At 40.6% G+C, this 24,073-nt stretch overlaps 1 protein-coding gene across 4 annotated transcripts; it reads left to right on the top strand.

The window, feature by feature from the left end:
* Window positions 1-1,904: 1,904 nt before the first annotated feature.
* On the top strand, window positions 1,905-12,131 carry TMEM18 (transmembrane protein 18). Of its 4 annotated transcripts, none has more exons than XR_003999492.1 (7): window positions 1,905-2,103; window positions 2,827-2,947; window positions 5,295-5,349; window positions 7,026-7,119; window positions 7,209-7,294; window positions 7,841-7,964; window positions 9,828-12,131. XR_003999492.1 is itself a non-coding variant. In XM_030555524.1 (6 exons), exons 1-6 carry the CDS (start codon window positions 2,056-2,058, stop codon window positions 9,832-9,834), a joined length of 411 nt encoding a protein of 136 aa, XP_030411384.1. In that variant the 5' UTR covers window positions 1,905-2,055; the 3' UTR covers window positions 9,835-12,131. The 4 variants fall into 4 exon arrangements, 2 of the variants coding, with proteins under 2 accessions (XP_030411384.1, XP_030411385.1); XR_003999491.1 differs by having other exon boundaries at window positions 1,906-2,103; window positions 7,209-7,327; XM_030555524.1 differs by lacking the exon at window positions 7,841-7,964.
* The last annotated feature ends 11,942 nt before the right edge of the window (window positions 12,132-24,073 follow it).

Genomic DNA, 24,073 nt, shown 5'->3' on the forward strand with positions numbered 1-24,073 from the left:
GATATTGAACAGAGCCGGTCCCAAAACAGACCCCTGCGGAACCCCACTTGTTATACCTTTCCAGCAGGATTGGGAACCATTAATAACTACTCTCTGAGTACGGTTATCCAGCCAGTTATGCACCCACCTTATAGTAGCCCCATCTAAATTGTATTTGCCTATTTTATCGATAAGAATATCATGCAAGACTGTATCAAATGCCTTACTAAAATCTACCACATCTACCGCTTCTCCCTTATCAACAAGACTCGTTATCCTATCAAAGAAAGCTATCAGATTAGTTTGACATGATTTGTTCCCTATCACCTTCCAAGTGTTTGCAGATGATTTCCTTAATTACTTTCTCCATTATCTTCCCTGGCACAGAAGTTAAACTAACTGGTCTGTAGTTTCCTGCGTTGTTTTTGTTTCCCTTTTTGTAGATGGGCACTATATTTGCTCTTTTCCAGTCTTCTGGAATCTCTCCTGTCTCCTATGATTTACCAAAGATAATAGCTAGAGGCTCAGATACCTCCTCTGTTAGCTCCTTGAGTATTCTAGGATGCATTTCATCAGGCCCTGGTGACTTGCAGGCATCTAACTTTTCTAAGAGATTTTTAACTTGTTCTTTTTTTATTTTCTCTTCTAACCCTACCCTCTTCCCATTAGCATTCACTATGTTAGGCATTCCTTCAGACTTCTCGGTGAAGACCAAAACAAAGAAGTCATTAAGCATCTCTGCCATTTCCAAGTTTCCTGTTACTATTTCTCTCTCCTCACTGAGCAGTGGGCCTACCCTGTCTTTGATCTTCCTCTTGCTTCTAATGTATTGATAAAAAGTCCTTGTTTCCCTTTATTCCCGTAGCTAGTTTGAGCTCATTTTGTGCCTTTCTCTTTCTAATCTTACCCCAGCATTGCTGTGCTGTTTGTCCATATTTATCCTTTGTAATTTGTCGTTTCCATTTTTTATATGACTCCTTTCTATTTTTTAGCTCATGCCAGATCTAATGGTTAAGCTGAGGTGGTCTTTGCCACATTTTCTATCTTTCCTACCCAGCAGAATAGCTTGCTTTTGGGCCCTTAATAGTGTCCCTTTGAAAAACTGCCAACTCCCCTCAGTTGCTTTTCCCTTCAGTCTTGATTTCTCATGGGACCTTACCTATCAGCTCTCTGAGCTTCCCAAATTCTACCTTCCTGAAATTCACTGTCTCTATTTTGCTGTACTCCCTTCTACTCTTCTTTAGAATTGCAAACACTATGATTTCATGATCACTTTCACTCAAGCTATCTTCCACTTTCAAATTCTCAATGAGTTCCTCCCTATTTGTTAAAATCAAATCTAGACCAGCTTCCCCCCAGCAGCTTTTTCAACCTCCTGAAATAAAAAAGTTATCTATAATGCAGGTCAAGAATTTGCAGTGCACTTCAACTCAGGTCCATGTGCATGGCAGCGTAGCTGGATAGAGGCGGAGGTTCCACCACAGAATGGAAAACTTGTAGCTTAGCATTAAAGTACAAATATAAATGATCAAGCCCAGGGTTCCCGACATGGGACAGCTAACTGGAGTCCTAGTAACCCTAGGCTTTTACACTGCAGTGTAGACATAGCCAGAGGCACTGAATGACTGCAGTGTTGATGGGAATATGTTGCTTCTCCTGCTTCACCCTCTTCCCAAGCCCAGTCTATCACAAACACCTACTTCCCACAACAGACACCCTTCCCCACCCATAGGCCTGCTACCCTTGGCTGAGGAAGGGAACTGAACACCCCAGCCAGACAGGAGCCAAAAATAACGGCGCACACCGCCCCACTCTAGACGGGCAGGCAACGAGCTATGATCGCGGAAACCCCGCCCAGGGCAGCTCGGCTGCGCCGTGTATGTTCAGAATAAGGGTGACCCCGACTGCACAAAAAACGCCCAACGCCCACTACCCCGACATCCCGCCCTAGCACGCCCACTCCTCTCCTACATACGTTGTGAAACGCCGAGAGCGCTAACGTCTCTTCAGCGTCCTGTCTCGCGGGATTTCCCCACTGGCTTCTCGCGAGAATGAAGGCAGGCGGCCGCCACGGAGATGGAGCCGCTGCAGCGCGTGCCTACCGGTCTCCCCGCGATACTGGCGGTAACTTCCTCCGCCCACCCTGGCGAGCCGCGCGCGGGGGCCCTATGGCGGGGCGGTGGGTGCGGGCCCCAGGGAGGGGAGATCTCTGGGGCGTCGGTGGGTGGGGGCTGGTGAAGGGGGTAGTTGCGGGGCCCCGCTGGCTCGGGGGGATGTTGGTCTCTGGTACCGCAGTGTGTGGAGTAGGTGAGAATTCGGCTGCCTTTGGGGAAGTAATCAGGTAGCGTTGGTACGTGATGTACCGGGAGTTATTGGGCTTTCTCGTTATTCTGGTGGTAGAAAGGGCTCTGTGGGCATGAGAGAGTGAAGCTGGCAAACCCCTCCTCGTACAGGCCCAGTCATGTGTGTCACTGGCCCCCGAATGTGTCAGAGGCCCTACTTTGCAAACACTGGCGATGTGAGGAGTCCCATTGAGTGTAAGTGAAGTTACTCACATGTGTAAGTGTCTGTAAAGGCCAGGCAATCTCTTTTACTTCATCTTGTTTTATTTCCTTGTTTAAAGGAAGCTTTACGTTGGGGCTGTCTGCTTTAATGTTAAATCCTTTTCTTAATCTGCATTCCAACTCTGTGCTTTTCTGATGTCAGTAATTTAGAAGAGTAAAGCGAAACTCCAGTTTTGCAATTGATAACTGTTAATATGTAAGCCTAGAGTAACAAGGTTAGCTTTAGTACAGGTAAGATGAAAGTTTATGTTGTTTCCTAATTGATTTCATGTTTCATCTGCAGCAGACAGACTGGTCTGAACCATGGCTATTGGGACTTGCAGTTTTCCACATCCTCTGCTTCCTGATCACTTGCTTTTCATTCCAGCGCTACCACCTGCAGATAGGGCATTTTCTCTGCATGGGTGAGTAGAGAATTAATAGCTTGCCCGAGTTTGAAATAGGCATCCATATCTTTAAAGTTATGCATATTATTATACATCTCCTCTATGGCACACTAGTGATTATAATTCTGTTTGTGCTCATTTGTTATTATATACAATCCACTTAGTAATGTAATATACCGTTCAACAGAATATATATACAATAATATCCCCCTTTTTACTATAGTAAGCCTGATTTATTTATTTTTTTGTGTTCTGTCTCCCAAACAGCTTGAACCAGCAACTCAAAAATATTTTAAATATTTTGGAATTGTTGAAGACTTAATTTAGGGTGGTTTTGTGGTTGAGAACTATTTAGCAGTTAAGTGGTTTCCATGTACCCTGATATAACGCTGCCCTCGGGAGCCAAAAAATCTTACTGCGTTATAGGTGAAACCGCATTATATTGAACTTGCTTTGATCTGCTGGAGCGTGCAGCCTTTCCCCCCCACCCCAGCCCCCCGGAGCGCTACTTTACCACATTATATCCAAATTCGTGTTATATCAGGTTGCGTTATATCGGGGTAGAGGTGTGCTTTGTGTCTATATTGGTGACTCAGTAGGAAGAGATTCTTAAACGTTGTTGTATGGTTTCTGTTATTAATAGTAGTTGTTAGAGTAGATGAGTTTGATCAAGTTTTAATACAGCAACCTTCAATTAAGGTGAGAGCTGACAATACCCATCTGAGACCATCACAAAGCCTTCCTGCAAAATCAGGGAAGACCAATCTTTTGGCATTCCTGGTATTTCTCAGGTAAAAGGCAAGCAGGGAAAAAAGAAGTGTTTGGGGGAAAAGATGGGAGGTGAGAAGAATTTTTAGGCCTTCTTTATATTCCATGTACAACCAAAAATAGCGTACATATGGAACCTTGTGTAGGTCACCTTTAAGGTCACCCAAGATGCCTTAACTTTGTGCCTGCATCATTTTCCACAAAACAGTGAACCACGAGGTGACCATGTATGTAGACAATACACTTCCTCATTGCACCAGTGTCTCTGAAAAAAAGTGATTTAACTGGACCACAGAACTGTTGATAGTCTGGGTATATTATTAGTATTAGTCCAAAGTGTGCTAGGCTTCACCTTGCTGCAAGTCACTATTGCTTTTTTCAGAGCCATAAATGGTCAACAGAAATTATATCTCTTCACAAGAACTGAGTTCAGGACAATTATCTGAAAGCATACAAAGTTTCAAATTTCTTTGTATAGACGTGCAACTATAATAATGTGGGAGGCTGCGAACTTCACAGAGGCAGTGTCTCAATCAGGAACAGCCAAGGGTGCAGGACACTTATGTATAAATCTAAAGCCAGGTATAAAAGTTTGATTTCTTAGACAAATTTTGCAAGTAAAGTGGATTAAAGATGTTGCTTTAAATTCCTCATTTAAGAAAACAACAACACTATCAAACATTCATCAGGATGTTTCGTGGCACGTACACAGGGAGGAGGGTTGGCAGAGGACAGGAGAGAGATGATTATTTTGGTGACTCCTAATTAGATATTTCCTAATATCTGGTGTATTTGTTTTTATTTTAACCTATCCAGGCTTTCAGGCAATTGTGTTTTCTGAGAACTAAAAGGTTCTCTTCATGTTTTTAGTGTCTAAGTAATTTGGTAGATATTTACAACCTTAATTCTAAGATAATTACTTATTTTTTGATGAGGTTTTTACTTTTGCATTCAATTTTACAACTGAACCATCAGTAAGATTGACTAAAAAGTTGTATTTTATACTGTAGATTTGATTATATTGACCTTTTTCTATGAACTTATACCTGTGCATTTATCATTTTGTAATACTACATTTGTTTTGTGTGCTCACATATTGAGATCTCATGTGGGACACAAACATTCAGAATTATGTTTGTGCAGTTAGTCTGAACTGTGTAATAACTCCCCTTTTTGGGTGGGGAGTAATAATATATATCGGGTAGGCAACGTATGGCACGTGTGCCAAAGGCGGTACGTGAGCTGATTTTCAGTGGCACTCACACTGCCCAGGTCCTGACCGTCAGTCCAGGGGGCTCTGCATTTTAATTTAATTTTAAATTAGGCTTCTTGAAATTTTAAAAACCTTATTTACTTTACATATAACAATAGTTTAGTTATATATTATAGACTTATAGAAAGAGACCTAAAAACGTTAAAATCTATTACTGGCACACGAAGCCTTAAATTAGAGTGAATAAATGAAGACTCGCCACACCACTTCTGAAAGGATGCCGACCCCTGATGTATATAATGTGTACAGGCTCAGAACTGATCACTAGCTGTCCATTTTGTCAAGAAATATTCAACCTAATATTAGTTTCTTTCTGTGATCCAGTGGCCTTGGTATATTGTGCTGAATATATCAATGAACTGGCTGCTATGAACTGGAGGTAATTACATTAACTTCTGTTTTCATATTTAAATTTTGCTTTTATTGGTAATGCTGGTTTTTTGTTTTTTTTTTATAATCCTCAAAAGCAATTTCTAAATGAAGTATCGCATCCCTCAGCAGGGGAAAGTAGTATAATGGATGGTTTCATTAGTTAACCAAAAAAAAAACCTGAACATTAAAATTATAATACAATATGTGCTAAGTATTATATTTTGTTTAGTACTGTATACCTAACTCTTATCCTTAAGGGGGGAAATCATTTACATTGTTTATCATATGGATCCTGTTTATGCTTTTCTTGTTTGACAATTTTTAGAAACATTACAGATTCAGGTTATCTGTTTTTGTTTTAGTTCAAATTAACCCCAGAAAACTTCAGAAAACCCGTTTAAGTCACAAGTGAAAACAGGGCTAGGTGGGTTTTTTTTAAAGGAGTTGGAAGGTGTTTTTGCTTTTGGTCATGAAATTCATCCGTATTTTTATTTGTGCAAGAGCATCAACATTTTTGCATGATTGGTCTCTGCTCAAGAGACATAATGCTAAAACAGCAAGGTGTGATAATACTTGTCTATTTATATGTCTGGGTCAAGCCTGGGCTAATAATTGTATGAAGTGGGAGATATGACTTACTGAGCTCAGACTTGAGTACCTAAAACTATGAATTTAGGGCCAAATTTTTAAGGGCATTTGGGCACAAAGTTGCACATAGGCAGCTAGTGGGATTTTCAAAAGTACACAAGGACCTAATTGCCACTGAAATCAATGGAGTTAGACACCTAATTGCTTTTTAAAATCCCATTAGATTCTTATCTGCATCTTTAGGTGTCTAAATGCCTTTAAAAATCTGGCTCTTAATCTGTATTCAGACACCTTAAAAAAAAATTGGCCTGATTTTTCAGAGGTACTGAGCCTCCATATCTTCCCATGACTTAAATGAGAGCTATAGTTGTGCATCATCCTGAAAAGTAGGTGTTTTTATTGAGACATCTAAGTATTTATGTGTGTGCCAAACTTGAAACATGAATGCTTGAAAATTCTGGCTCTAATGCATAAATACTTTGTGCATTCAAATATCAGAAATAATTGAAATTGGTGTCTACAGAAGAAGAACTATTTAATAAATGTAAGAGTATGTTTTCTTTCTGATGCATAAGCACAGCTTCCTAATGTGAATGTGCATGCACAGTTTTCAAAGAGGATGTTGTATCTGTTAGTCACTTTGGATGTGTCTACACTGCACTTTCTGGCCCATGCAAGCTGATTTGGGCTTGCGAGGCTTGGGCTAAGGAGTTAATGTGGTAGCCCAAGTCAGCTGTCACAGGTTTTTAATTGCAGAGACATACCTTCAGTTGCGGTGTAGATGTTGGGACTCAGGCTGCAGCCTAGTCATTAGGATCCAAGGCAGGAGGGTCCATGAGCCCAGGCTGCAGCCGAGCCCAAACATCTACACAGCAATTAAACAGCCCCTGAGCCTGAGTCAGCTGGCACAGGCCAGCTGCAGGTTTTTAATTGCAGTGTACAATTCTACCACATTAACAAAAATATTGTGCAGAAATGAAAGGGTAGAATTGGTTACAGTATGCATACACAGCAGAGCATACATGCACAGGAATTATTTCTTATTGAAATGTAATGTATGAAGTATGCTGAGTAACACTTGTTTTTTTATTTCAGGTTATTTTCTAAATACCAATATTTCGATTCAAGAGGGATGTTTATTTCTCTAGTATTTTCAGCTCCGCTGCTGTTGAATGCTATAATAATAGTGGTATGTGTTTAATTTAAGTTTAAATTTATAATCTGCTTTATTAAAAATATAATGTGGACACATTATATGTAAATATATTTACTTTTCAGATTACCTGGGTTTATAAAACATTGAATGTAATGACTGAATTGAAGACACTACAGCAAAAAAGAAGAGCAGAAAAAGAAAAGAAAAAGTGAATATTAATTGATTTATTTTCAATAACACTGTATGTAACCATTCCTTCCATCTTTTTTTATTTTTTTTTTTATTTTTATTTTTTTTGGTACCTTCATCAGCTACAAATCGTACTTGTTTACATGTGATATGAAGGTGGCCAAGCTGATTTTAAAAAAACTTCATGCTCTTTACCATACAGTAGTTTGTTTTGTGCTGCGCCAATGCTGTAGCCTCAGCTGGATTAGACTTTCATATCTTCTGCTCAATAATCACTTGTCCATAAATCACATATTTATTTCAGAGGGTGCTCATTAAGGGCCTCATTTGAAATCCACATAAAGTCAATTGGAGCTTTGGTGTGGATTTCAGTGGGTGGTGAATTATACCCCATCTTTGCTTACAGTGTTTTATTATGAATTTTAAGTCTTGACATATTGTGTTTTAAAAAAAAGTATTGTGGATCTCCTGCATCCCACCAGGTGTATGTTAATAAGCAACTCTTACAGAATCAGTTTACAAATAAAAAGATTTTTTTTCTAACTCCCAATCCTGTAAATTTCAGCTGAGACACGATGGTCAAGATGGGTTCTGAAAAATATTTGGCAGTCATGATGGATAATCAGCTGAACATTAGTGCCCATTGCAACACCAGCCAAAAGGACTTTTGCAATCCTGGAGAATCTCAAGTAAGAGTAGGAAGGCTGCTTTACCTCTGTATCTGGCACTGGTGCAACCACTGCTGGCATACTGTGTTCAGTTCCGGTGTCCACAGTTCAAGAATACTATTGATATATTGGAAAGGGTTCACAGGAGAGCCACAAGAATGATTTAAAGGATTAGAAAACATGCTTTATAATGACTGAGCTCTTTAGGTGGGATACGCAAAAGGGACTTAGACATTTGCAATACAGCATCACAATGCCTAACTGCTAGGCAACAGGAGCAATGGGACCCACAAATCTGAGATAGGCACTTAAGCTTCCTATATGATGCATGGGAAGAGCTAGGCACTTGAGAATGTGGTGTTCAAAGCCAACACACTAGGCAGGGAGTCACCTAAGCTAGCAATGGCAAATGCTGACCAGAGTGGTATGTCCTAAGACCCATCTGTCTGTCGGAGATAGTGCCTATCTTTGCTTAGCAAGGTGTGACTGGGAACCCCTCTGGAATCATGGCTTAGGAGCCTAAGGCACTGCTTGCAAAAATGAGTTAGAGGCCTCTGTTGCTCCATACAAAATGTGGCGCTGCCCACTAGATAATTTTTAGCACAGTGAAGAAAGCATTCACCTGGGATAGGGGAGAGCCAGGTTCAATTCCCCTCTCTGCCAGAGGGGGAAAAGATTTGAACAGGTGGTTTCCCACACCTCAAGAAGTTGCTATAATCCAGGGGTAGGCAACCTATGGCACGTGTGCCGAAGGCGGCACGCGAGCTGATTTTCAGTGGCACTCACACTGCCCGGGTCCTGGCCACCGGTCCGGGGAGATCTGCATTTTAATTTAATTTTAAATGAAGCTTCTTAAACATTTTAAAAACCTTATTTACTTTACATACAACAATAGTTTAGTTATATATTATAGACTTACAGAAAGAGACCTTCTAAAAACATAAAAATGTATTACTGGCATGCGAAACCTTAAATTAGAGTGAATAAATGAAGACTTGGCACACCACTTCTGAAAGGTTGCTGACCCGTGCTATAATCCATTACCTATGGGATATTGTGATGTGGGTCTCTCTCAATCTCATAAAATGTTCCACTGTGGATCCATGATGATTGATTGGAGCAGGGTGACTGGGTGCAGGATTTTCCACTTCCTAGGTGGGTGCTGTAATCACCATGCTACTGTCATATTCTGTCACCCAGTGACTGTTTCACTATGCCTAAAAACCTAGTCATTGGGCCAGAGACGAATGCAGTATGACTGAAAAGATGATCTGATACAGACTTCCAAAGAACATATTAACATTAAACTCTGAATATTAATCTGCATAAGAAGAGTAATACTAAGATCCTAAGTTTACGCACATATATAAGCTTAACTTTAATAACTTGAGTAGTCCCCTTAACGCCAGTGAGACTACTCATATGAGTAAAGTTAAGCATGTGCATAAGCTTTTGAGGGACGTGGGCCTAAGTTTGTATCACAAGTGTATTTAGGTTGTGGTAAACATGTACAGTGATTTGGCTATAGATAATTTCCTTCATCCGCTATACAATAAGACTGACTATTGAGAGCTCAAGTATAGCTGTGTAAAAATGCCTCACCAGTGGGAAAAAATAGGATTTTGTGAAATTCACCTGAATCAAATTAATAAATTTTCACAGTCTGCTCTTTTAATATGCGATAAGGAAAATGAAAAATAGTTTTTCTAGAACTGTATAAAATTCTCATGGGATCGGCTGTTACAAACAAAACTGCTGTGTCTGAACTTAGACATACAAGAGAATTCATAGAGCAGTTCTCTAAGTTATAAATAAATGTAACGGGGAAAAAATTAAGGACCCCTTCCTGTTTCCAAGCATCCTGTACTCTATTTCTCTTTTTAGGTGCTGATCTTGCAAGCTGATCAGTGGGGACAGTTCTGTGCACCTTTGTGGAGCTGAACCAAAATCAGTGAAGCTTGTGCAGTACTAAGAGTCCACCCACACAGATCGCCTTATAAGGGCTGGGCCCTTGAGCATCAGGGACATGTCTCACTTTGTCTTGTACAGCAAGACAACAATGTTGGAGCATAATAAATAAGAGACTGCAGTACTTAACAGAATAATGCACATGCCAATACACAATCTTTAATAAGTAAAAATGGCAGTTTTAGCATTGAGGAAGCTGGGTATCACCATAATGCTACAATAGTTTGCATACTTTTAAGTGGATAGAAGCTGGATGTTTTCTTTGTTAAAAATCAGTTAATACAAAAGCACAGTGGCTTCTTTTTCCCCAAAGTGTGGATATGTGCACATTCAAAGAGAATAGGTGCCAAATCAATAAAGTAAGTATTTTTTTTAAAATTGGAGTCTTAGCTTTGTTCAGCTCCAGGAAACTCTCAAAATACACTTCAGAATGCTAAGTATAATTGAAGCAGCACATGGTTTTAAGCCTTCTCTGTTAAAAGGTCTCTTAAAGATAAATAGCAATACATTTAAGAAAAATAATATAGTTGTATAAATTAATGACTACAAACTGAGCCAAGTGTGATTTCCAAATGAAGTAAAATGTAAATAACAAAAGTATTCCTGCATTTTTTTCCCCCATGGGATTATCAAGCCTTACTTATGTTGATTACTTTTCCTATAGATAACCTTTTTGTGAACATTATGAAGGAAATTTTAAGTTTTAGAGTGAGGGAAATACATACAAGAACAGTAAAAAATGTTTTTCAGATTATAAAAAAAATGAAATGTGTTTTTTACCATAAGAGCATCCCTCAGAGAATTAAATGGAAAGTGCCGATTGTGTTGGTTGTAATAGGAATGGATTTATGAAGTGATAGAACAATAAATTTAATCTAAAAGCCTACTTGCTGACAAACCTAAAATAATTACATCCTGAATTTAGACAGTTTTTGTTGACTTCAGCTTTCTATATGTATAAGTAACTTGGGGCTACATTTCTATTTGTGGTAAAAAGCCTGAGTCCACATGCTTGCCTGGAAGATTTCAATGGAGGGTTTGTGAGGAAAAGACTCCTTCTCAGTGAACCTGGAGCAGCAAAGACACAGCCAAGGGATAGCTGCTCTACTAACTACTGCATATTTTGGGCTACAAAGGGGAATTTAGTCATTGGATTCATGTAAGTGGCAGAGACAAGCTACACCCCCAACATGCCCTGATCTCTTCTCAGTGCTATGGGGAGAACCACTGTGGAATAATGCTAAAAGGTGCATGAGGAGTATGACGTCCATCCTTCCTGTAGCCCAGTTTTCTCTCTATTTGAATCATGGCACTTCTGGTGCATTATGTGCCTCTGAAAGGGGGGCAATTAGGACTGTGCCCTAAATTTGCTAAAGAACCTTAAATGCAATAGAATTTGAAGTTAACATCATTCCAAATGCAAAACTGGTTAATGAACTGAGGTGAGGTGAATTTCCCCAAAGACACTTGATGCGGTTCTGTCTGGAAACTTGAGGAGGAGAAGAAAAAAAAACGAGGAGTCAGTTTTTAACAATTTCATTCTATATAAGAGGACACACACTCTGGATTGGAACAGGTTTACTGAAAGTAATGTGTTCCTTCAGTTCAATAAGACAGGAAGTCAGATTATTTTTTCCCCTTTTTATTTTAAAGCTAAACTAAATCTGTTAAGGATGAGGACATCTGCTAGTACTGACATGCAGCAATCACTTAGGGCTAGATTTTGAAAGGTATTCAGATGCCTGAAGATGCAGATTGGTGCCTAATGGGATTTTCAAAAGTGTTTAAGCAAGTTAGGCACCTAACACACATTGATTTCAATGGGCTTGGCCATTAAGAACATGCATAATTTTAAATATGAACAATTGATGGGACTACTCACATGCATAAAGCTATGCATGGACTTAAGTGCTTTGCTGGATCAGGGCCTCAAGTAGCATACTCATTTTGATAAATTTATCATGTATGCATTTCAGAAAATGTGTAGCATAGCTTCTGCTAGGGTACTATATTAACTTTAAAACTTAGCCTTGTGTGTGTATAACGGATTGTCATCTGGAGGAGGAAATGTTTGGTTTGCCTTTTTTACGTAGGTTTTAGTAGTATAAAACTTTGGGAAAAAGTTTGAAGTCAGAAGTAACTGTTGAATTTTGGTGATCAAAATTACACTGAAGTTTTGGACTCAAGACCTTTTCCGATTATTTGAGCTATAGCAACTTTTAAAAAAAAAAGAGGTTATATGTTAGGAATTTGGATGATAAAGAACCAAGTTTCTAATTTAGTGAATGTTTTGTTCCTCTATCATGTTGAACTGTTTTTTACATATATATATGTGTGTGTGTGTGTGTGTGTGTGTCTCATGCTTTTTAACATAATTAGGGGAAAATACTTGCAAACACTGTAACTTTACAGTGTGACTAAAAGCAGTTTGTGCGAGTTGTTAACCAAAGTTTGTATCTCGGCACAAAAAACTTAGATACAAATGTATACACAGATATACAGTATCAAATTTAAATATTTTTAAATGCGGAACACCCCAGAAATCTTGTACACCTCTACCCTGATATAAAGCTGTCGTCAGGAGTCAAAAAATCTTACCGTGTTATAGGTGAAACCATGTTATAACGAATTTGCTTTGATCCGCCAGAGCATGCAGCCCTGCTCCCCCTGGAGCATTGCTTTACTGTATTACATCCAAATTTATGTTATCTTGGGGTAGAGGTGTATATGTTCAAGAAATAGGGATCAGTTTTGAGTATGGAAACATCAGTTTACATCCAGTACAAGTGTAATATGAGTAGGGAATACTATGGTAAATTAGGATTTATGGGGCCCTATGCAGTATTATTAAAACTGGTGCCCCTATGCCTGACTTGCTCTTAGCAACACAAATGTAACCTTACAGTATTGAAAAACTTGCCACGTGCACTTTATTAAAACTAGCTTAAACAAGTTAAGCATTCTATAATGCTGATGGACTATTTGTCCGTTTCCCCCACCACCACCACCATCGTTGCAGATGCACACGGAGCTTTGTAGGGAGCAGACGCTGCTGCAGCCTGGAGCGAGAAGGATGAGGCAGCAAAGGATACAGAGCTGCCCTGCTGGTGGGGTGGGGGGGAATGGGGCAGGGGGAACTGGGTCTCCAATTGCTCCATGGGACCTGGGCTGAGAGGGCTTACCTGGAACAAGGAGCACCCACAGGTCAGGGTGTCCATCCCCTGGGTGCTGGTGCTGCCTCCTGCCCGGCATGGTTGAGGAACCCCATGCTCCCTGGCCTCTGCATTCAAATAATAGCTGAGGTCGGGGCAGGGGGGGAACTGCATGCACAATGCCCTCCCACCAGCGCTGCCCAATGCCTGTCAGGGGCCTGAGTGCGCAGGAAGGAGGTTGGGGGTCTGTGCCATGGGGAAGCCCAGCTGTCTGCAGTTGTTCGGCAACCAGAAACCCCTGGGCCTCCTGTCTAGCCTCCCCCTTGCACCACCAAGTGGTACAAGCCTCTGGAGTGAGGAGGTGGGGCCTGAGCAACACAGCTGCAGAGGCTGAGAGCTTCTCTCTGCCCCCATCACTGGCAGGAGCCTCAGCTAGCAGCCAGCTGGCCGAGAGGAGCAAGTGGGCGAGGGGGCAGGGAGAAGGCAGCCCTTGGCCCACTAGCCAAGAGCAGCTGGGAGGAGGGGCTGGGCGGAGAGGAACCAGCACCTCACCTGGTTGGCTGTGGTGCACAGGGAGCATCAGGCCAGGCCAGAACACAGCGCCGTCTTTGGCAGACTCCCTGGGCACCCACCCCGGATGCCCACCCCAAAAGGGCTGTGTCTGGTCCCGGTGGTGCCCCAAATTTTCTCATGCCCTATGCAGCCGCTTATGCTGCGTATGCCTAAGGACGGCCCTGATTGAATGTTTCACACACAAAAACGGACTTATTATTTCTCTTGTGATATTTTCCATACTGCCCATCTCCATAGTAGCTAAGCAACTAATTGCCACATATAGGAATGAGCAAGAATGCTTAGAATCTAAACATGAGCAGATACTTTGTGTTATGTATATTTTTACTGTTGTAAAGTGCCCCATACACTCATGATTTAAATAAAAACCTCTACAGGGAAATCACTCTAAAAAGATAATTTATGCATCACACTGCAATGTAAGGTCCAAATCCAGCAGACATGTATATATATGCTTAATGCTGATTCCAGTGGAATTACTCATGGTAGTAAAGTTAAGCATGTTGGTAAGTGCTTGCAGGATCATGGCCTATCACTGTAAATAGATTTTAATTAAATAGTAGTGGAACTGGTTAAAACAAAACCAATTTCTTAAAATGGACAAACTCCATACAACGTACATACAAATTCAGCCCAGAATCAAATAAACAGAATAAACTACCCTTTCTTCCCAACTCCTCATTCAAAGGCCTGAGAAAGGCTTTGCACAGTGCCCTGAAGGTCAGTAGGTTCAGTTAGATCAGCAGTTCTCAAACTGTAGCAACATGGGGACCCACATTTTGATTTTAAATTTTTTCATGGACCCCCAAGCTCCCCACTCAGACCCAGGACCTGCCCCCATTCCACTCCTTCCCCCAAGACCCCACTCCTGCCCCACCTCTTCCTGCCCAAGCCCCTCCTTTTCCCTGCTTCCCCTCCCTCCCACTGCCTCCTGCACGCTGCTGAACAGTTGTTTCCCAGCATGTAGGAGGCACCGGGAGGGAGTGGGCTGAGTTGATCAGCTGGGCCCATGGACCCCCTAGGGCATACCCTCATGTACCCGCAGGGATCTGCAGACCCTAGTTCGAGAAACCTTGGGTTAGATGAATAAAGGAGACAAATTTCAAAGTCGAGATCCCTTCGTGCGAAGTATCCTGCCAAACTAGTCATTCAGATCTTAGGACTGTAAGCACATGAGAAACCTCAGCTGTCATGGGAGGAAATGTGCAGAAAGGCAGTCTCCCATATATTAGGACCTAGGGCTTTATGAATCTTAGAAGAGATTGTAAATAAGAACATTCTGAGATGGATACAGATCTTTGATCATACAGTAGAAATAATGATGGTTTAGGAGCACCTCAACTGGTCTAAGAATCCATGGTATCTGAATATATTTGTGGATGTCCAGTCATCAACACAAGCTCAATGTGGGTAAAACAGAACAAATTCCCCCACCCCACACACATCATTCTCACTGCCCTCTTTCTCAATCACTGTTGATAACAGCACTATCCTTATTGTCACTCAATCCTGTACTCTGGGTGCCATCCTTGACTCAAACCTATCTCAAAGTCTTCACTGTGACCCCATGGTGCCTAGGTCAGCCCTCCCTGGAAATGCCAAGGCTGGTGGGTAATATTGAAGTTAAACTCCCCAATCAGTCACAAACTCTGCTTCAGATCCCCCACACTGGTTAGCAAGAAGCAAAAAATAAACTGCACAGCCCCTTTATGCATTCCAGCATTCCAGTTATAGATTCATAGACTCTACAACTGGAAGGGACCTTGAGAAGTCATTGTCTCTGGCTCCAAGTGAGCACATAGGTTCAGTACAGTGAGAAGTTACCATATATATTTGTTTATAAGCCGAATGTTTTTGGTGAAAAAGTGACGCATCAAAGAGCAGGGGTTGGCTTATAAACAGGTCTACACCAGAATTCTATGGAATCATTGAATTGAATATCTAATACATTGTCGTTTTGTTTATCTGGAGCATCTGCAGCTATGGAGCCCCTCAGCTCCCTGTGGCTGCGATTCGCCATTCCCAGCCAATGGGAGCTGCAGGAAGTGGTGCCACTTCCCGCAGATTCCATTGGCTGGGAATGGCAAACCGCGGCCACGGGGAGCTGAGCAGCTCCATGCCTGTGAATGCTCCAGGTAAACAAAACGTCCCAATCCACCAGCGGCTTAACCTGATGGGCCGGGAGCCAAAGTTTTCTAACCCCTGAAATATAGGGTTGGCTTATGAAAAGGTCATGCAGTTTTTGCTATTTTCGCCTATCCATTTTGGGGGGTCGGCTTATGAACGAACAGACTAATGAATGAGTATATACGGTATTTCAAAAACTCTGCTCACATATACAAAATGTCCTTCTGACCCCAAAGGGTCAGCCACATTACCAGGTCAGAAAAGGTTTGAATCTTACCCAAAATACCATGCTGCAAGGCAATCCTTTAGTGTCTAAAAGTAAAGGTTTATTATAAAGAAAAAAGAACAAGAAAAGAGCTGTTAAACGGTAGAGCAGTCACATACATACAAAGACTTCAAAGTCCATATATCAGGTTCCTGGGGGTATTGGTGAGTTTGCTGGCTTGAAAGTCCCTCTGGAACACATCCTCAACTTGGATGGGTCGTTCAATCCTTTGTTCAGAGCTTCATTTATAGAAAAGTTATTCCAGAGGTAAGAATCAGGAATGAAGACAAAATGGAGAAGATGTAACTGCCTTTTGTAGTCTTTTGCCATGCAGCTTGAATTTCCTTTGGTCCAAACACAAGCTGCCCAGAACATGACCTGGAGTTCTGTCCATAGGCATGCCCCTGCATACCTTGCTGAGTCATAAGGTGTATCCCTGACCCTTTCACTGGGTTCACTGTACAATTTATATCCCTTGCTGGGCCATCAAGCAGGCTAGGCAGTGCTGATGCCAATCTGGGAGTGTCACCCAAATGCACAGCACAAGTTTGAAATACAGATTTACCCTACATATCTATAGCTCATAATACAAAGGTGATACAAACATAAACAAGATTATCATACTTGGTGATACAAACATAAGATTATCATACCTGGCAAATTTTTGCAGATACCTCACATAGTATATCTGACACAATCCATTGCCATTTTACATAATATCCTAAAATGTTCCCCAGATGCCATACAATGTCACACTCACATCCAGGCTATGTCTAAGACTGTCTATACTATATGGTGGTGCAGACTACAAGGGTATGAACTGCAGAGTGCAACAAAGTGTGCTGTTTCAAAGAGGACTACTTTAATGCAAACTAGCTACCTTTAAGTTCTCTCCAGCAGTGTCCAGATGCGGCAGGTAGAGTGCAATTCTTTGGTGCTTTTTGCAGTTCATGCTCCCATAGTCCACACTGCGGCACAGCATAGACAAAACTTAAGCCTTACTCATTCTTTCTCCATATCATCTCTAGCGCTTCGTCTGCCCCAGCAACTTATGTTGGTATAACTACATCACTCAGTAATGTGGAAAATCCACACCCCTGAGTGATGCAGTTATACCAACTCCCAGTGTAGACAGTGATATGTTGATGGGAGGGCTTTTCTCATCAGCATAGCTAGTGCCTGTCAAGGAAGTGGAGTACTTAAGCTGTCAAGAGAAGCTCTCCTGTTGGCATAGGTACGGTCTTTGCTGAAGTGCTACCACTGCAGCCTTTTAAGTGTAGAGAAGCCCTAAGATATGTCCTTTCCTGTCCATCCACACAGCTAAAACTTTCATCGAGGCTGTCATCATTTTGTATCTCAATTACTCCAACGTCCTTCTCTCTGGCCTTAACAAATGTAATCTTTTGCCACTGATATTCATTCAGAATGCTGCTGCAAAGATAATTTTTCTGAGGTGTAGCTTTAAACTTGTTACCCTTTCTTTCCGTCCTCCATTGGGTTCCCCTTCTCTGTTGTACCAAACATAAACTGCTTGTCTTCACTCTCAAGGCCCTTCCCAGTCTAGCCCCACCCTATCTTTCATCTCTTATTCAGCATCACAGTGTTGACTCCCTCCTCCAATCAGCTCATGTTGTCAAACTTCATCACCTACTTGTTACATTTCCAAACAAGTCCCTTTGTGCTTTTTTCTTCCCTCCTCCCCCTTGGGATGTGCTCCCCATAAACATATACAAAATTAAGTCATCTCCTGCTTCAAACCTGCCTCCCTTAAAAATTTCCTTTGCCATGATACCTTCAAAGAGCTTGACAAAAGCTAGGCTGCCTATCATGCTGATCAATGATGTCTCATTGTTTCCTTGTACTCCCGCATTGGGTTTTTTTGTATCCATCTGTTGTCTCTTGTCTGGTACTTAGATTGTAAGCTCTTTGGGGCAGGGACTATCTTTTGGGTGTGTATTTGTATAGCATTTAGCACAAAAGACCTTGGTTCATGGCTGGGGCTTTAGACACTAATAATGCAAATAAAATATATCTGTATATATTTTTGAACATGACATGCAACTTGTCTTTACATTACTTGCTTCTCTCTACTTTCAATCCTCAATAATTATTTGTCACCAGTCAAGAGTTTCCCCTAAAATTGTGTGTGATAGGAACTTCACACCCCAGAGTGATCCATTTTAGAACCTTTGTTATAGGGTCATATATCTGAAATCTTGTTCTGCACTGCGATTTTGGGATTATTGAGAGTAGTTAGGTTCCTAACATGGCAGCTGGCTCAGAGAGAAGGTGATTTGTGCAATTTGTACTTGAGAAAAAGACAATAAAAAACAGGCAGCTGAACAACCAAGTAAGTATATAATAAAACTAATGCCAAAGCTTTCAGTCCTGTACAGCCAAGTATTTTGCTATAGAATACTGGGGATCATAACCCTTTTGATTTCTTAAACACATTCTACCTACTTCTATGTTGTAAAAGGAGATCAGTGAAAGATTTAATGGCTTTCTTTGTTGGAAGATGTTGAAGGTTAGTTGTTAGTAAGGCCATTAGTAAATAATCTTGCAGTTCTTCATTTTATCTTTTAAAATCAAACATTCTTTTTCTTATTTTGTTTATTCTCTTGCTTAGCATCAAAAAAGAAAAGAATCTAATCACTGTACAATAGTTATTACAGAAATGCACTACTGAAAACATCTCAAAGCTCCTACTATTCATAGAAACTCATCTGAGCTAGAACAATCCAAAGCATGACTAAACAAAACAAATTCAGTCACAGGGAACATATTCCAAAAGTGGGATCCTGTAACTGAGAATGCCCTACTGCTGACCTGGGAAGTAACAGCCAAAAGGCCCAGCAGACTTCATTTGTTATAACGGGATATATAGCGAAGAAGGTAATCTTTTATATAAATTGCTTGCAAACTATGTAGGGTTTTAAAGATGTTAATAACTCAAATTGTTTCCAGAATCAAACTGCCCACCACTAACACAATGAGTGTTTTACAAATTCTTACTGAAAGGTGAATTACAGAGAGTGTCATGCACTCAAAGCTACTCACCCCACATTGCAGTGTAGAGACATATCAAGAGCTGCTCTAATAGAAGGCATTAATCAGCCCACAAGTAACAGTGGCTCAAATAAATGCAGTGAAATGCATTTCAGAGGAAAGGATGCAATCTGCTGGAAAAAGGCATTAAGAACAACCACAAATTTATGCATAATTCTGAAGTAGCATATAATGTGACACAGACAATTGTGACATTCAGGCTATTGCATCAGCATATGTGTATGTCAGAAAAGAGAGCATAGGTGTCAGGAAAAGTGTTGCATTCCTCTCCAGACTCACCAAAAAGCCATGGAGTTCACTATTTGCAAAATCTCCGTGAACAGAGCTGCAGAGAAATCGTGTCATAGGAGAGCCTAAAGTTGTGATCTATGCATTTGAGCCTATAGAAAAACCCAGAAAAATAAAAGTTCAAGCCAAATCTCACTGAAATAAATAGGAGACTTTCAGCTGAACGTTGGACTGGGTCTCAACTGCGTAAATGAAATAAAAATATCTTTAAAATATACTTTAAAAAATCTTTAAAAAGTGAATAGTAGAATTAATTAATTGAAAGATAATTTAATGTTATTACATAGAAATTTTAACTTGACTTCTAGTGACTGATCAATAAGAAAAATAATGCATGAAAAATTAAAATAGCAAAACATCATAAATGTTTTTATTGAATTTTTACAATTTGATCTTCCTCTGAGCAATGCCAGTGCCTCTACTCAATTCTTGACTGGATAGCACATCTCTTAGTTCGCTGATTAATACAAAGAAGGATTGCCATAGTCATCTTCTTCTCTCTAGATTATAAAAATGTGTTTAAAATATTTTACCTGGATGGATCCTTTAAATTGGAACCCTGAAAGATAGCTTGTCATCCCAATTAAAAGACATCACCATTTAAAAAATTCCAATAAGGTTTTAAAATAAAATACTGTGTGAATCAAAATACCAGAACAAAAATTATACTACTTGCATTTCTTTTATAGTCTATCCTTATTTTTTCATCTTTTAATCTTTATTTGTCAATTTCTGGGTTAAAAAACTAGAGATCAGAATTTTACACTGAAGTAAGCAACACTGAACCCCTTAATACTCCATGAATGTATCCCTCTTAAGAAGATTTATATCCCAGTTAAGCAATAGTCATTACCATATACTATGATTAGGCTAAACTGGTCTCTTGAGAGACGTCGTTATAGAGTAGCCATCTCATTTAAGTTTAGCCCAATTAAATGTACTCTATATCTGTATTAACTCATTAAAAGCAAGATAAACTAGGAGTCATGCATGATTGTGACAATTAAATATGTATTTGGAAATATTATATCTTGCTATCAAACAATCAGTTTGAACTAATAACCTGTAGAGGGCTCCATTGGTATGTTGTATTGGAACTACTTAATATATTCTGGCATCTACTGTAATTTAATCTAGATTTGATATTAATTAATTTTACACGGTTTTAGCAAAGTACAGGACACTGAAAACCTACTGAAATGGGGAAAAAGTATTGAAAAGACAGATTTAAAGTAGTGGAATAAAGTACAATGCCTACAAAAACTATTTGCATTGGCTGCATTAATATAATTATGACAGTATTGCTAACGCAAAAGTTCAAAAATCGTGAGTCAGACCCAAAAGAATCATAAGATTTACAAAAAAGTGACATCATGTTTTTTGTCCATCTTCAGAATTTTAAACTTCCCCACCCCTAATTTATGTGTGACAATTACAGTGTTGCAATGTATCACAAATAACATAGTTTTGACCCCTTCATCTGCAGCTATCTCTATGGTACTCAGCTGAGATTGGTGCAGCCTCCTTGTGCTAGGCCTTGTAAAAGCATATGGTAATTGTGTGCTCTGAAAAGTTTACAATCTTATGCAAAGCATAGAGTTTCTAACACGGGAGCTGCAACTGCATCCCACCAAACTTCTCTCATGTAGGGCCACTAAACAGCCATCTGATGGGAACAACTTTTAATCTACTGAGTGGGGCTGAATTTAAACTGGTGAAAAACTCTGGAACTCATTAGACTCATAAACTTTAAGGTCAGAAGGGACCATCGTGATCAGGCACCTAGTCTGACCTCCTGCACATTGCAGGCCACAGAATCTCATCCACTCTCTCCTGTAATAGACCCCTAACCTCTGTCTGAGTTACTGAAGTCCTCAAATCATGGTTTAAAGACTTCAAGTTACAGAGAATTCACTATTTACGCTAGTTTAAACCTGCAAGTGATATATGCCCCATGCTGCAGATGAAAGCGAAAAACCCCCAGGGTCTCTACTAATCTGACCCCAGGAAATTCCTTCTCGACCCCAAACATAGTGATCAGTTAGACCATGAGCATGTGGGCAAGACCCACCAGGCACTAGTAACACCCTGAAGCATGAAGTCCTCAATAAATGCCAATGTTACACATATGGGAATGGATCTTGCTTTCTGGAAAGATAAGTTTATTAAATCAAGTTCATAGAAAGTGTCTTCCATTCTCTGGACTCAGAGGCAAAATCTCCTATATGTTGCTCCCAGTCTCAAATACATTTCAAACTACAATGAAGTGCCACATCCTGTTCTTAAAAGGCCAGCTCCTATTAGCCCAATTACAAACATTAAAATGCAACAATAAAAAAAAAATTTATACAAGATCTAAATTTGCTTCTAAATACAAAGATTTCCAATATAAAGTAATTCCAAACTTTCAAAACTCTCCTTTGCGGTGATGTCTACAAAAAACTTGAGAATGGTTGAACTGCTGTTGTGCTGAGACCACCGTCTATCATGCTGACCAGTATTGTCTCATTGTTTTCTACTCCCCATCTGTCTGTATCCACCTGTATCCATCTATTTCTTGTTGTATACTTGCACTTCAAACTCCTTGGAATAGGAACTATTTTTGTGTTCTGTGTTGATACAGCACCTAGCGCGATGGTCCTGGTCCATAACGGGCTTCTAGGCAATATAAAAAAACAAATCATATATTAAAAGTGTAAGGATTGTGGAGTAATTGTTTGAAATTATTTCCTCTAGTTAAAGTCATCAGCAGGCTTTGGACTCACTATCTTCAAATCCACAGTACAAACCTCTTCTGCTTCAGCAGTAAGTGGTAGGGTAAAAACTTATCAATATCTTCAACCTCTAGGGGGAAACTCAAAATGCACTTTGCCAATGGTTATACAACTAGTAGTGAAACAATGGTGGGACAACTGGTATCAGGGTTTCTGGGAGAGTGTGTTCTAATGGCTATAGAGAGCACCCACAGACATCTTTTTGGAGGTTGTCTATGGAGACTGAATCCGGGCTTTCTAGATGCAACAGCATGAATCTATGTCACCTTGCTAAAGAAACAGGTCTGCTAGTATGGAGGCAACACCAGAGTCACAAACTCCTTGTCATAAACAGATAGTTAAGGGTTAATGTCTCTTTTACCTGTAAAGGTTTAACAAGCTCAGTAAACCTGGCTGACACCTGACCAAAGGACCAATCGGGGGACAAGATACTTTCAAATCTTGGTGGAGGGAAGTCTTTGTTTGTGCTTTTTGGGTTGTTCTTTGTTCTCTCTTGGAGTTAAGAGGGGCCAGATATGCAACCAGATTTCTCCAATCTTTCTGAAACAGTCTCTCATGTTCAAAAATAGTAAGTACTAGATAGAAGGCAGATTAGTCTTTATGTTTGTTTTCTTTATTTGCAAATGTGTATTTTGCTGAAAGGATATTTTTTCTTCTATTTGCTGTACTTGTATCTTAGGCTAGGGGGGAGGGATTTCCTCTAGTCTGTATAAGCTTAGACCCTGTAAACATTTTCCACCTTGATTTTACAGAGACAATTTTTACTTTTTTCTTTCTTTAATTAAAAGCTTTCTTTTTTAAAAAATCTGATTGATTTTTTTTCCTTGTGTAAGACAAGGGGATTGAGTCTGAACTCACCAGGGAGCGGTGGGGGGAAAGAAGGGGAGGGAAAGGTTAATTCCTCTCTGTTTTAGGATCCAAGGAGGTTGGATCAGTGATCGCTCAGGAAAAGTCTGGGAGGGAGAAAGAAGGAGGGGGAATGGTTTATTTCTCTCTGGTTTAAGACCCAAGGGATTTGAGTCTTGGGTTCCCCAGGGAAGGTTTTTGGGGGACAGAAAGTGTGCCAAACACTATATTTTGGTTGGTGGCAGCGTTATCAGATCTAAGCTAGGAATTAAGTTTAGAGGGGTACATGCAGGTCCCCACTTTCTGGACGCTAAAGTTCAAAGTGGGAATAAGACCTTGACACTCCTATATGTGGTTTAGTCACTAGATAGTAACATACGTAATTTTGGATGTTCTTTTTGAGAGGCAGTGTGGCAAAGCAGCTAAGACGTGTGTAGCTGGAAGCAAGCCCAACCTTAATGAAAGTGGGGGGTGGAGGTGGAAGATTTTGTTTTTCCCATGAAAGGTCTGTCATAGCTAGTAGCTATGAGCCCACAGCTGGACCAGGGTAATCTTCGCTTTTGAGAGACACAGGAGTGTCTGCCTCTGAGGAGAGCCCAGAGAGGGAAGTCCAGATGGAAGGTGACGGGGACAGTAGGGACTGCTCACCTTTTGTAGGGAGGCTTTTCTCCAGGAGCAGGGTGAAGAATCTGCATCTAAAATGCCAGACCCCTCACCTATGAATCAGGTTTTGAGGGAAGACTGGAGGTCAGATCTCCTGGAGGGGAGAGTCCACCCAGCTGACCTGTGGGGAACAAGGAGTGGGGTGACCGAGGGGATCTTACCAATCCAAAGCACTCCATTAAAGAATGTTGTTCCTGCTACCCTTGTGAGAGATAATACATTCCCTTCAAAGCTTGGGGAAGAAGAACTTTGCATTTGGGAAGTTTCACAAGGGGGTGGGGTCCAGCCCAAAGAAATTCCAGAGGCAGGAGCCGAGGGCAGGCATGGTTGCAGTACATTCTTTCCCTGCCAAAGTCTCAAACACACGCCTGAACTGAGAGCCTTCTCCAAAGAGGCAGAAGAATC

This window comes from Gopherus evgoodei, chromosome 3, assembly GCF_007399415.2.
Source record: "Gopherus evgoodei ecotype Sinaloan lineage chromosome 3, rGopEvg1_v1.p, whole genome shotgun sequence".
NCBI classification, from domain to species: domain Eukaryota; kingdom Metazoa; phylum Chordata; order Testudines; family Testudinidae; genus Gopherus; species Gopherus evgoodei.